The 14,765-nt window shown below is 35.5% G+C and overlaps 1 protein-coding gene across 3 annotated transcripts in view; it reads right to left on the bottom strand.

The window, feature by feature from the left end:
• Nucleotides 1–14,765, bottom strand: part of HELZ (helicase with zinc finger) — a 90,782-nt gene that overhangs the window by 61,505 nt on the left and 14,512 nt on the right. For 2 of the 3 annotated variants that reach the window (XM_074921889.1, XM_074921890.1), the window contains exons 2-7: nt 12,040–12,267; nt 10,257–10,293; nt 6,766–6,890; nt 4,221–4,277; nt 3,347–3,395; nt 2,854–2,929 (exon numbers count right to left, since the gene is read on the bottom strand). In XM_074921889.1, coding sequence (XP_074777990.1) covers nt 2,854–2,929; nt 3,347–3,395; nt 4,221–4,277; nt 6,766–6,890; nt 10,257–10,293; nt 12,040–12,249 — 554 coding nt within the window. In that variant the 5' untranslated portion in view covers nt 12,250–12,267. The remainder of the gene's footprint in view (nt 1–2,853; nt 2,930–3,346; nt 3,396–4,220; nt 4,278–6,765; nt 6,891–10,256; nt 10,294–12,039; nt 12,268–14,765) is intronic. The other variant, XM_074921891.1, reaches the window with a different exon arrangement.

Raw genomic sequence — 14,765 nt, 5'->3', positions numbered from 1 at the left:
TTAAGTCTCTCTCACAGAACTAAGGCAGTTTAGTCTATGTAAACTAATTTGGAAATATATACATGTACACAGCATTTTGCAAGAAAGGCAGCACCCTCTCTTACTGCAAAGTCCAGAAAAGTGTTATCAAATCTCTTTGAAACATAGAGGGGAAAGAAGTCTTCTTAAAAAATCTCCAGCTTCAAAGAAGAAAGATTCAAGTGTTTGTACAGCAATTAACACAATGAGATCATGGACCATCCCTGAAATGACTAGGCACTGTATTAATATGAATAAAACACTGTTAATCAGGGGCAAAGGGAAGATACAGCATAATTTCCTCCAATAGTTACATTATTAGCAGATAAATACTCATTCAGCAGTTTTTCCTGGAGCAACAGTGACATCACATGGTCCTCTCTACTAAATACACCTACACAGAAATCATCTCACAAGGAGAAAGTTTAATCCTCTTCTTTGTAAAGGGTGTATCAGTCTAAAATGATCTATTTTCGCAGAGGTTAAGAATTTGTTAAAGACAAATATTTTTCATTTAAGAGCATGTGCTTATGCATCAAAATTAATGATATTCCAAATGTCTGTATACAATGCAAGCATTCTAGTTCTCAGAATTTCTTGCAAGTCTGGGCAAATGACTGTATAACTTGGAAACTATCTTTATAAAACACAAGGCAGTAGCTGCACCTTCATCATTCTTCAAAACTGAAGCACTTAAAAAATAGATGACAAAATGAAGAATGAAATGAGGGGGTAAGTTACCAAGAAAAGTTACTAAGAAACTATAAACATCAGGCCAGGAGGCTGCCTTGCTTATTTGTTTTGCATAAGGAGACTATAAAGAATTAATGTAAGCATCACATTTATTATAAATAAAGCCAGGCAGGCTGATCTCTATCAGGATATTAAATTTATAGAAACTCTGTAAACGTAACTATATCTGAATTTCACATGGATACCTATGTATATACTTATATTAAGAATCTACTCCTACAGTGAGGAGTTACTGTACAAAAAGAAAGGAGGCACCAAGACTAAATTAATACAGCAATTCAAGACCCCACATCACTAATAAAGACAGCAGAAGGGGATCAGCGACTGAATAACCTTTCCATAGTAAATGCATTATGTAATGCAACATGAATTAGAATGTGAACTTTGAGCTACGTGACAAAAACAAATAACACCTGACTATGACATGAAAACCTTGCAGCAAAAGTACCTGGATATCTAGGCCACGCTTGTATCACTGGTTACAACCTGATTTAGCATACTTGATCTTTTCTTACAGAAAAAATGTATTTAAAGGTTTGCATGCCCAAATTCTAAATAAAATAAGCATGATATATATATTGATGTTACTAAAAGCATTCTCAAGCTACGTTCCTTAATATATTTGAAATTAAAATATTTTTCCTGGCAGTCAATTTTAGTATTTTTATTGTAAACTTTCCAATTCACCATTACATTAGAATGCTAAAGTACAATTATTATTTTCATGGCTCAAAGTAAATGTAGAGCAAGCATAAAAAATTGTTGAGCTGTTCTTATTAGCTACATAGCAGCTTGAAAATCAAGTGGCTTTCCTCTTCATTATTTAATAGGAAAGCATATTACTTGAAAATTTGTCATCATTATGCAAGTTTTCCAAGTTCTCATTGTTCATATTTTTAACACTTTTTTTCTCATTTTTAGTTTCTTATTTAATACCTCCTGCAATTCCATAGCTTCATTATCTAGAATAAATATGCTGTACTCCTACTGCTTTATGGCACACAGGGGAAAAATAAACCACAGCTTCAAAAATTCATATTCAGTACCTGGAACTGCCTCCTCATAAGGAACTAAAATCTTTAGTCCATGGTCAGAATGATACTGTTCATATGGATTTGCTGAGTGAGGCACATCCTTCTCACTGTAAGGGTTAACAGTGTGCATAAAGCTAATGACAGCTTTAGTAGAAAAATGTTTCAGAGCAATGGTTGGAAACATGGTATAGATGTTAACAGAAAGTCATCATGAGCTAAAAATTGTAAATACCTGCTTTTTAAAAATTGCTCAATATGCACCAGATATGATAAAAGTCAACAAGAATTGGCAAGATCTAGCATCTCTAGAAAATAATGACGAAAGTAACCCAAATCCATCGATTCAGTTACATCATGTAAAAAGCAGGTCAGATTCCTGCTCATGTTTTTAAAATAATTTATTTCCACCAGTTACATATATGGCAGAATCAAGTGCATAATGATGGTTCCTCCCCATATATATTAATAGATTTAGGTAAGTAATGACAATAAACAACACACGGTACAAGCAATATTGATGAGACAACTGAAAAAGACAAGGAGGAGAAATTCCAATACAACCCATTGGATCTTCAGCAAGGCAATTCACCTCTGTTTATCTGAGCTTATGCAAAATGGAAATAATGAGATCCAGAGGGAGATTCTACAAACATTTTTTTAATCCGAGACAAAGCCCATCTATCAACAAAGCCCATTTATCTGAAGACATGCACACTACCTGCTGTCAAAGGACACCTCACTGTGCTTCAGTTTGCTAACACCATTTTCTGTGGGAACTTTCCACATCCCTGAAATTATACAAATTAGAAAATATAGGGGAAAAAGACAGATGCTGACCTGTCACTACAAAAACGGTCCTCAAACCACTGTCTTATAAACTGAAGTGCTTCTGGATAAACTGATCTTTCCAAAAATCTGTGAACAAATCAACTCTTGTTCCAACAAGTCCCTTCGTTTTCCTGATCTCCTAATCATTCTGTCAACAGCTAAATATAAGATGAAACATTATGATCCCTTGGAGAATGTTGATACAAAGCAATGACTTTACCTTTTACATAGCGTGTATTCTTCACTGCTTGTGACTCCCCTGGGCGGAGGGCGGAACTGCCAGCCATCCCGGGACCCTGCAGAGTAGGCAAAACTTAGGTTACTTTTCTAATCGCCAAGTATTTCTGAGTCGGATAGCAACTGTCCAGGGAACTGTATCGCTAAACATCAACTCAAAGTGTATTCGTACACAAGCAAAATTATCCACCAAAAATTAATTTTCTGCTCCTAACAAAGGTTCAAAGATTATGAAGGCAAATTTCAAACAATTTGCAGAACGGAGCAGGCTCCGACACAGCACTTTGACCAATAAATAGAAATTTCTGCTTCCAAATTCAGTCAGTGATGAGATAATTCTACCTCAAACCCCAGGGCTCATCACAATAGTCAAGCCCCTTTTTTGCTTTTTGATTACTATGCAGTGGTTGAGCCTTCAGCAGAATCCGAGTCTTCTCATTAAAAAATGAAGTAGCTCCAAGATTTGAGTTACATACCTTCTTCTAAATCTTCTACATGATATCCTGATGGTACTTTACCAGCTGCCTACAATTATATAAAAAAAACCACAGTTATAAAGGAACACAAACCAATTTAATCAACAAGAACCGCTTTGGCTTCTTTGCTGTCAAAATGTGTTTCAGAATAACCAACACAAAAATATTAATCAGAAGTCAGAAATCACTTCCAGTCACAAACATGAATTTCACATTAACCTAACAACTGGATTGCAGCCATTGATAAAAGGAATTCTGACAGGAAATTAAAAGTCTACTCGTTAGAAGAAAATTTTAGAGATTTTTACAAGACCAAATTCCACCCTGTGATGATTTTAACGTGGACTACAGTGAAGTTTTTAAAAGGCCAAAGCTCTAAACTGCATTGAGATGTCTTTCAGTTTTGAATCTACATTAAAAATAAAGCCCAAATCAATGACAAAGCATAAGGGGGAAAAAAAAAAAAAAAAAAGTGGCAATTTAATTATCAGACATGACAGATTAACTTCTAATACAATAAACAGTGACTGAGAGGGTATTTATATTTGTTAACTGATTTCTTAAGTCATGTTTATTACTTCAGAGTAGTTTCCAAAAGAGAAAAAAAACAGTAAATAAATAATGCAGATCTAATGCTTTGAATTCTTTCTACTTGCTACTTCAAGAAAGTCAACAACCTGTTAGCATCTTTCTCTATTTTCTCATACGTCATATAAGATTGTGATGAAAGGTTCCTGAATAAGGACGTGGTAAAGACCAACAGACCAGTGGAAACAATAATGTTTGAACCAGTATGTTCATAGTGAGCCCAGATCTCCTTTCAGCTGTTTCAGGTACTGCTCATTATTTTCCCCAACAATATACTCATTATTACCTCTGTTTCAGCAAGAAGTGTTTTCAGTCGTGTCAGATCTTTAGTTACCATCCCGTTCTGGGGGAAGAAAAAATATTAATACACCAAACATGTAAAACTTCACATGCATTAAATGACAGCAGTTAAGTTCATTTCACCCCACACCACCACCAAGGAGAAGGGCAAGAAGGAAAAATGAGTTTGACTTACAGTGCACAATTTTAAATGACGTACTGCATAACAGTGAGCAAACATTACAGTGAAAAAGGGAATTCTACACTGGCCAAAACCAGCACTAAACCTACAGCAAGTATCAATACAGGACAATGCAGGAAAGCAGCATATGTAGAACAACCTGGAGAAAAAAAATTTCTTATGAAGCCACTCAAGACAAATATTAATAGCTAGAATACTTAATGATTGCTATCCTCCAGAACAGTACTCCACATGCACAGTAATCATGGAGGCAGCATAGCCCAAAGGACAGGGGCTCGGCAGGTCTATGCTCTATTATCAACTTGGCTACTGGCCTGCTGGGTGACCTCAGGCAAGTCACCTCACCTCTCCATGCCTCAGTTTCCCATCTGCAAAATGGGGCTAGTGATACAGACTGTCTTCACAGAGCACTTTGTAAGCTCCTGATGCAAAGCGCTACACGCGAGACCTATGCTGTGCTTATGAAACACTCAGGCTCTAAAGGAATTAATAAAACAAACTTTCACTGCTGTTGCAGTGATGGACTCATTTCTTAAGGATCTACTTTAGAGATTACTAATTTCTATAGTTTCATAATTCTTTCTGCTCTGATACAGACTATGTAATTTTTGGAGTTTGCACTAAAAAAAAAAATATTAGCCATGTAACTAAAAGTAACTGCATATTCAAGTACATCTGAAGTAAAAATCTTTCAAAATTAAATTTATCTGAAATATATAACCAAATGTAACAATCTCACATTCACGTAAGTCAAAACTTTTATTAAAAAAACACAGGTCTGGGTTCCTTATTTCAATTACCTCTTGCAAAAATTTAATTAAGTGCTACTACATTTGTTATGCTTCTCCACATTTTGACTGTGCTATTGAGCAGCAGAACTTACTGTCTTTGCTGAAAATTTACACACTCAACAATTCTCGCACTTAGTTTTTTTCCAAAATTATTTTTCACTTCTTCAGCAGAAGGCTGCACATTGAACCTGTTGAGCTTAAACCTATCAGAGTATAAAAATGTTCCTAAGAATCATTCTCTTAAGTCACTGGGGAGGAAAGTGGATGGCTTCCAACTCTTCAATAAATTAATTCCAAAACTTTGTCTCATTTCTTCTCTTGGACAATGGCACAAGTCAGTAAATCAGTGGCTGAGTTTAATATTCTTACTGAAAACAACTGTGTCTAATATGTTAATGCTTGTAAAAACCTCGAACTCTGCTTTGGGAAACACTCTGGAATTATGTACAAAACTACCTTTATTTGCACAACAATAGTTCAAAACAAGGACAACCTACATTTCCTATGATAAGGAGCTTTTGGTTATTTTAACAAATATTTTCTGAAGACAAGTTTGCTTCAACCTCTGCAGGAATTTTTGAATGAAACATCTTTCCATTAGAAAACACCAGTTACACAAAGAATAAAACCTTTATGTAAAAATAGGCAATAGGAAGGCAGGAAGGGAATTCAGGATATATACCAAACAAACAGAACTCCCTCTCAAAAACAACCTATTAAGTTAAGCACCAACAAACAGGAGACATGATACAACTTCAAGGTAATGGGCTCTCCTACAACAGCTTCTGATGTCACTCACACACTCCTCACGGTCTGACAGGAGCTGCTCTTGTCTTTGCTATGACCGTGTTTCTGGATTTAGCATCACCAGCAGTTCATGGTGATGAACTGCATGCTATTTAATCTAGATTACAGAAAGAAAAAGGACACTATCCCTTGGAGACTTATATATGTCCCTCATTTTCCCCATATAAGTAGCCACATGAGTCAGAACACTTACTTACACGTATGGGATTAAAGGCATCTTTACAAGTTTTGACAGTTTAAGGGTAAAATAGAAGCTTTGAACTCAAACCTTTTGTCTTGAAATGCAAAGCGCTTTTTTTTTTTTTTCTAAAAGCTTTTCATGCTTTATCATGGGCCAGTTATTTCAAAGTCCTGTCTGTAATTTTTCTGCTTTAATGGCTAAACTTCCTGAAGAACATACAAAATGGTGTCAGACGCAACTTAAAAAAAAGAAGTAAGAAAATGTTTGAGATTTATATTATTCTAGTCAACAGCACAAACATGCAAATTATTTTGCATTCCCTGAGGATTCAGAGCCAACAAAGAAAAAGCTTTGCAAAATCGTAACAACTCTGAAACACTGGTAATGCGACAACCTAGGTATCCTGATGACATATGCATGCCCGTATAATCTTTGGTTTTTTCATACAAACCATTTTTGTTGCAACCTGCCAGTCAAACATATGTTCAGAAGTTTGTTATTAAACACATTTTTTAAAAAGGAAATACAAAACTGCTTTTTAAATTATGTAGATTGCAACAAACCCACTTACCAGTGATTCACCCATCAGTGATTTGGAAAGAACATTAGACACAATTTGCAGCTTCCCTTTAAGATGCATGCAGCAGAGCACTGCACGGAAAGATCCATCTCCCTTGGCCAGCCCCTCTCCCAGCACTGCAACACAAATCAGCAACCATTAGCTTCATCACAGTATACATTTAAATAAACTATAGAGTTTTCCTTCACCTTGAACATAAAAATAAAGTCTGAAACTTGGGTTGAAATCCATGGCTTCTTGGAAAGACCAAGTCTTGGGTGTAAACTAAGTATTACTTGCTCTTGTCTAATAATAATGTGAAACTTGTCTCCCACCATCTAAGAAAAGCTGTACATGAGCTCTAAAAAAAGTTGTAATGTTTACATGCTAAAATAGACAAAAATTAAATATGGGAGGGTAAATTCAAATATCTGACACAGACACAAAGGACCTCCTCTTCACAGAAAGGGTAAAAAAAAAATAAAAATAGCAACCAACAACCTCTCAGTAACACAAACATGCTCAGGAAGATCCATTCATGCTCACAAAAAGCATGCCCTGTCGCTTCCAAATATAGCTAACCTCCTCGTGGTCAATTCCTGCTACTTTAAAAGGGCTTTTATTCACTTACGCTGTAAAGCGCAGGATATAGGAACGATTGTTTGAGTCCAGAAATTTACAGGCTCTGTGTAACAGAAAACTTTCCTAATGCTTTCTAGCACTGAATCAGATCGCTCACCAAACAGACACTTTCATTGACACTTCCAATAGTGAAAGGATTTATTTCACAATATAGACGTGCTTCAGACAAGCAGGAATAACACTTAATCATATATGTTACCTGTACAGAAAACGAAATGCCAGAGTGACTAAAAAGCTAGTAAACTATGCATGTGAGTTGAAAAGAAGGCTGGACAGTGCTTAAAAATCACTGAATTATAATATGTATTAGTGTTACTGCACGCAACATCAACATCTGTGTTTATTCTGCTACTCATGCAGATGCAAACAGATCCTGTTAAGTGCTAACAGGAATTTTACATTCACCACAACTTCAGGATTACATTTTAGAATAATAAATCAAAACTCCTCACTCAACAGACGTTCACATCGTTAACAGAAATTGCATGAAAGACTAAAGAAAAAAAAAAAGTCCCACAAAACATTTACATAAAACCAACTAGACATCTCTTCAAAATTAAATGGTAACTAAATCCTGTTTATAAAGTGCCTCAAAGACTATTCTGAATTCACCACTCCGATGATACTGACCACATTTCCAAAAATAGAGCTTACTTCCCAAATCAGAAGAAGCAGTGCCAGAAATAGCTTTAATATGTCTGACAGTTTGCTATTTTAACCTCAAAGATGACATGTCCAATTATGACATTTCATATCATTAACTGAGCCAAGCTAAAACATACAGTTGATGTAAAAAGTTACAACACATTAACTAGCATCTTTTAGTAAAGATTTGTGGAATAATTTAACAGACTGTAAATTATCTATCATTCCTTGTAACAGTGTGAGCAGCAGGCTATAAAGAACATGTATTTCTCCAGCTATTCCAAAATGCACTTATCATTCAGGTTAAAATAAAACAGTCATAGGTATGCAACGTGTCAAGTCTTGTAAAAAGACAGAACAGCAGCTTGAATAAAACTTCACCTATTAAAAAAAAACCCAACTGTGAGTATAAAGGAAGGGCAAGTATCAGGTAGTCCGTACTAAGGTTGTTTCTTCCCAAGGATATTTCAAACATAAAACTAAAACTAAGACCTTTCAGGATCATAAATGAAGACACCCTAAAGTGTCAGATGCTGGGCTATAACTGATAACAGCACATCACGGGGAATCACAACCTAATAGTTCATTCATATATTCATAAAAATACAGTGGGCATGTGTGCATACAAATATATATTCATACACAGACATTATATACATACATAAATATGGCATTAATAAGTTAAAAAACGTCCTCAGTTTTAGATCTGAAAAAAATATTTGCAGAATATGCTGGCATGAATTAAGGAAAGCAACATTAAACTGGACACTATTTCTTTCTTACGAATGTATATGTGAAAGCTGTTTTCTCCACTTAATTTAAAAAAAAAAAAAAGTAGAGATCAGTGCTCCTATTCCACCCACTTCTAAGCCCATCCACAGAAGGAAGAAAAATAGTTAACATGACAGTTCCTTTGAGATACTGATAACTGACACATATGCCAAGAAAAGGTTTCACAGATGAATGTCACCCATCTACCCCTATGACAAACCCATCAAATCTCATCAATGAGAATACTATTCATTAAACAGCATTCTCCCTCCTACCTCCTTTAGCCATCATTCATCTTTCCATATGTGTGTTTCTTGCTTTTATTTGCCATCATGAAAGACAACTGTGAGGTTAGTCAGAGTATTACACCCTTGGCATATATCAACAGTTAAAAAGAAGCAGCTTGAAAAAAAAAACCCAGACTATTTTAAGAATGGTACTGATTAAGCGATGTTCAGCCTTTCTACATTGTTAAACTTTCATTTTACACCTACAGAAAGCAAGTTTACTTTTCTTAGTTATGTTTTGTGGACCTTCAAAAGCAAGCTGCAGAGCCCCACAAATTTCCCATGACGATCAGTGCACTAAATGCATTTAAAAAAAAACCCCAAAAACCACCAAAAAAAAAAAAACCCACACAAAACCAGAAAGGAATTATTTAAAGATTATCATTGTTCACACAGGAATGTTAGAATAGTATATCACAGAGTCTGTGGAACAAAACTGTGGTTTGAGGAAATTTCCTTTAAAGTTCAAGAGTAGTTGAAGAACTAGAAACTGAAAGGTGAGATCTACCCACCTTTTCTTTCCAGATCTAACTGATAAACTCCGATCCAATGCTTACCAAAATCAGCAAAGACTTCTCAGTGAGTTTTGAATCACTTGCATTATACACGAATAACACAATACATTAGCAAGGATGGTTAATTCCTTTAAAAATACCCCAACTGAACAAGGCAGTGAAACATGAAAGGCTCAACTTCAATGTGACATATGCACGTTTGGAAGTTTTAACAAATAGGAATACATGGAAGTACATCATCTTGATTTGCTCTGAATCAAGTCCCAAAATGCAAACCAAAATACCCACCACGTCCCTAGGAAGAAAGATGGATCAGCTGCCTTCATCATCACAAGATTCCTAACACTATCAATTCATCCTACATTTGTAAACTGCAATATCTATTAGCCAAATAGCACTGCTGTGCCAAAAACATGCATTTCAGTTCTGGTACTTGAACACAAGTTACAAAAGAGTGAAATATCTCTTTTAAAAAAAAAAAAAAAAAAAGTAGAAAAAGTGTTATAAAGCAGACACATACTTTTAACTAGGAAAAAAAAACATTGTTAGCAAACTAACAAATCTGGGCATCAGTTTTAAAAATTCAGACAACTGACTGCAATTTATAATACTATGTAATAAAAAAAAAGAGAAATAAGCATACCATGCCTACAGTCTTCATCTGCTTGCCCATATTTTTTCTGAAAGGTAAAACATGAAAAGTTTAAAAAGAGCATTATTCCAGTTAGCATAAACAACTACATGCTCGAATTACAAGTTTAAGAATCCATTTTACTGGGTGGAATATGTAAAGAACATCAGTCATAAGTCAAATATAATTAATTCTTAGAATGTTGACTTTTTCTCAAATTCTCAGCAAATGGACATTTTAAAAGAGGAACATGAATGAGCAAATGTGTATTTATGTATGTTTGTAGGTGGCTCACAACACCTAGGAAAAAATACAAAAACTTAACTTTCTTTCCTAGCCACTGTAAATTTTTTAAACTTGCACTAATATGATGCTGTTGAAATTTGTAAGGTATCTATTTTATTTTACTGTCTTCTCAGTAGCAATTTAAAAAATCACTTCATTTAGTAAAATAAGAAGGAAAATTTGGCATTTTTCTTTTACTCAAAAGCCTTTAAGTGTCTATATAATCCAAGTCTTTAATAGGAAGGTTTTGATTACAAGTATTTTTCCAAAGCCCCTGAAGACTTACTGCAATAATTTTTGCTATGATGAACACCCAGGTAGGTGCCTCACAGGATTTTCAAAGGCATCCAGATCAGAAATGTATCAAATACTGCTAATCATCTATCTGCATACTGGTTTGTGTAAATAATTTTGAGAAGTCAAATCTGTAGTAACACAATTTCCATTTAAAAAAAAATAAATCTTAAGTTATTTCTGAATCTCTTCCCCTGAGGAGTCATACAAAAGGTCACATCTTATTTAAGAAGCTTTCCAGTTCTTGCTTTGTACACTGCATAGTCCAATTCAGCTATCTATTTAAAGAATGCTTAAAAATGCTCCCTAATCAGATGGGCCAGATTTATCTTAAAGCTGCCCAGCACGGTCTTACAACTTGGCCAAACTTTTTTCACTTGGAATGAAACTGTTCATAACCCATACATGAAGATTTCAGGTGGACAAGGGCCCTGTAAATCTGTAATAACATTTTCAAAACAGAAAGGTAAGGAAAAATGTAGGTTCATTAAGCAGGTTGTAGGTTTATTCTAAGGACTGTAATGTCCTTTCCTTTAAGAAACTGTAGGTTTCTGATGCTTTTTAAAGAAAGACACAGATTTGGCAATGGGATCACCTGTAATTCAGGGTTATGCCTCTCGCCTTGGCATTTACAAACCTTTACAAAGACTCCAGTTTTCACATTTCCATTAAAAATCTGTCTGAGCCTAAAAGTTGCATCTTTCACTAGATATGCTCTAGCCTAGCAATGGCAAACTAGTATATGATCAAGTATTAAAAGACTAATATTAGGCCTATGCAAATGGAGCTAAATTAGGTATGAAACTGCCACCTGAATTCTGGCATTTCTTAACTTTGTTTTTAGAGTGCTTAGATTCTCAACCTTAATATGGTGCTCTTTAAAGATAAGGTAATTTGGTATGTAATTCAGCATAACTGTACAAACATAATACCCTAAAATCAGGTATTTTGCCTTCTTGGATTTTTTTTTTAAGTATTTTTCTTCATTCTTTTACTGAACTGTGATCCAGACTCAAACTACTTATAGGTCCCAATCCTGAAAAATAAACAGATCAGGGAAAACTACAAGCCTCATATATGCTTTAGAAAGAAAGACTCCGTGGCAAACCAACATGCCAATCACAGGAAAACTCTGAACTTTATTTAAATTTTGACGGTACAAGACACTTGATTGTTCTTTCCAGTTCACTAGATACTATTAAAGAGTCACACTCACAAGTTGTAAAAAGGAAGCAATTCTATACAGAAGAGTCTCGATTTTGATGCGGTCGAGTTCTGCCTGGCATGCCTCCGGGAGGTGAGCTGGGGGGTACTGGCTGAGGGAAAGGAGAGCCTCTGTGCAATGCTTCACTGCCACTTCATAATCCTGCTGCTTAAGAGATTCACATGCTTGTTCACATGACTTCTCTGGTCTTCTGTCTGCCATGACTCAGGGACAGAAATCCTAGAGTGGGGGCAGAGGGGATGATAAAATGTTGGTTAGCTGTATAATGGCAGTGACGATTTGCCAACCAACTTCCATTCCCACCTCAAGGTGCTGTATCACACCCCCTTCGGTTTCTGCCATTCGCATTTCCTATCCCAAGCTTTCTCACTACCTAACCTCTTCCCAGTCCTTTCTCCATCACTCCCAGCTCTCAGTTTTGATTCTAATTCAAAAACGTATTTAAGCCTGTGACTGATTTTAAGAATGTAAGAACTGGTTTCAAATGTTAAAGTCAGCATGGATTTAAGCACTTTGCTACATAGAGGCTTTTGGGTCTTCACTGGCAACATGATCTTTGCTTTGGAAGTAATACAACTCATCCACCAACTGCTCTCTCTCGGAGCCTGCAGCTATTTACTCCAAGACACCTTTCTCTTCAAAACGCTTCTCTTCAAAGCACTTCTCACCTATGCTCAGGGGAAGGAGCTGCGCTCTCCAGCTGGGTGAAGCACAGTGTGGATGGACAAGGATGAATGAGAAAGAACTAGAGGTCAACAGGAAACCACTTTCTTCCTTCAGTTGGTTTATTTCCATTTATGTCTGAGAAAGTCTAGATAGCCCTACCACACCAGCACCTCTGTGCAGAACTTCTTAAATAATTTTAAAGTAAATACTTGGGGGGTGTGTGTGTGTGTGGAATTGAAATAATTGTGATAAAAATCTCTGTACAAGACACACAACATTATGTGCCAATAAACTGAGACAAGTGGCTATCCACAATCTAAACCACCAGTAAAAAAGCAAAACACTTCTATAATCCCTGTCTATATTTTCCCTTCATTGACATATTTAAATATACGATACATATCCCTAGAGACACTGTACTTTAAAGCTGACTTCACAAAAATGTGTTCTGACAACTGAAAGAGGAAAAGATGTTAAGTTCTCATTTTCATTTTTAGCAAGCAGCATACTACCAATATTTGTGATTATAGATCAACTATTATGATTGTCTCGAATAACTACCTTTAGCCCACTTTAAAAATTCACTGATAAAAACTTCCTTTATACTAGATATTTTTAGGTAAAGTAACTTCAAGAAGTTAACCTGAAGGTCAAATAAATGCATTCTCCTTATATGAAAAATAATTCGCTATCCCACTTTTCTCATTAACACATGCCTAAGCCAATATACAGTAGAAATGTAAACAAGACTTTCCATACATTGTATGACAGACATAGTGTTCTGTGCGTTCTCTTCCATTCTTAAAATCTGATTTTCAGTATCAACACAGAAACACAGAGGAATAATGATTTCTCAACACAATTTTTACTTAAACCACCTTCCCTTTTACAACATTTATATAAAATTTTCTTATGTACAACAATGTACCTTTCCAAAAATGAAGGAACGTAAGCATGAATTTATGCTGATACAAATCTGTGACATATGCCTCCTTCTTAATAGTGACCTTGCAAAATATTACCTCGTTCATCCAGATATTTCTTTCTCTGCTAATAAAAAGTCCTCATTTCAATCAGAATATGAATAAGCAAATAGGTTTTGCATTTCCATACATATGAGTAAACTCATTCATGGAGTAATTCTGTTAACATTAAAGATACTCAGCTGGATCACTTAAGCACATATTTTCAATTATATAAACATTAGGTATTCTTAAACTGTTTATGCAAGGATCCTTTCTAGATACAACTAAAAATTACACTGATTTCCATTTCACTAACATTTTAGGCCGCAGTGAATTTTACAAAACTCGGATTTGCTTCAACAGTAATACAATAGTTAAGAGATATTTTTCTCATGTACGTTGTTTTCCTCCTAAGGGACTGAAAAGAGAGGATTTCATGAACTCTGCTGTACTTTTGATTTCCTCACTTCCTGGCTGACATATAACCAAAATTCCTTTGACCAAAACTCTGAGCAGAGCTTCTGTGTGTTTATTCCCAAAGAACTGATTATACACAGATCCCATCCTGACCTGGCCAGCACAACTGACAGGCATTTGAAAGCTGTGTTATCTGACCCTTCTTCTCCAACGTGGCACCATGTAAAAGAAAAAGCATTTTTATTTATCAGTTATTTTATGCTGGCTGTTTTGATAAATATTGAACTAGTCTGCTTGAGGAGAAGCCAGGTTTTACACACTCAGCAGTGGCCTACTGTACTGCAAAGGCCACACAATTTTTTCAGTCAACTTGAAGACTGAATAGAGCACTTCAGAGGACCTAACTGACCCTAAGCAGTAACCTGTAGATTAAGTTAAGTGGAGCAAAGAGAAGTCAGGACCGGACTGTTTGGATAACTGGGCTAAACTGAGTCACACTATCAGTATTTCAGAGTGTAATTAGAAAAACCTCTGAAGTCACAGTGCATGGGACACAGTGATAGATAAGGAGCCACTGCAGTGTGATTTGTTTTTTAAAAAATCTAATCATAACAAAGAAAACCAGTATGTGCACAACATATGGAAAACGATACATTCAGGCTCTCAGAT

This window comes from Athene noctua, chromosome 18, assembly GCF_965140245.1.
Source record: "Athene noctua chromosome 18, bAthNoc1.hap1.1, whole genome shotgun sequence".
Classification (NCBI taxonomy): Eukaryota; Metazoa; Chordata; class Aves; order Strigiformes; family Strigidae; genus Athene; species Athene noctua.
The sequence above is the reverse complement of the archived record's forward strand: the minus strand, read 5'-3'. Positions and strand labels throughout refer to the sequence as shown.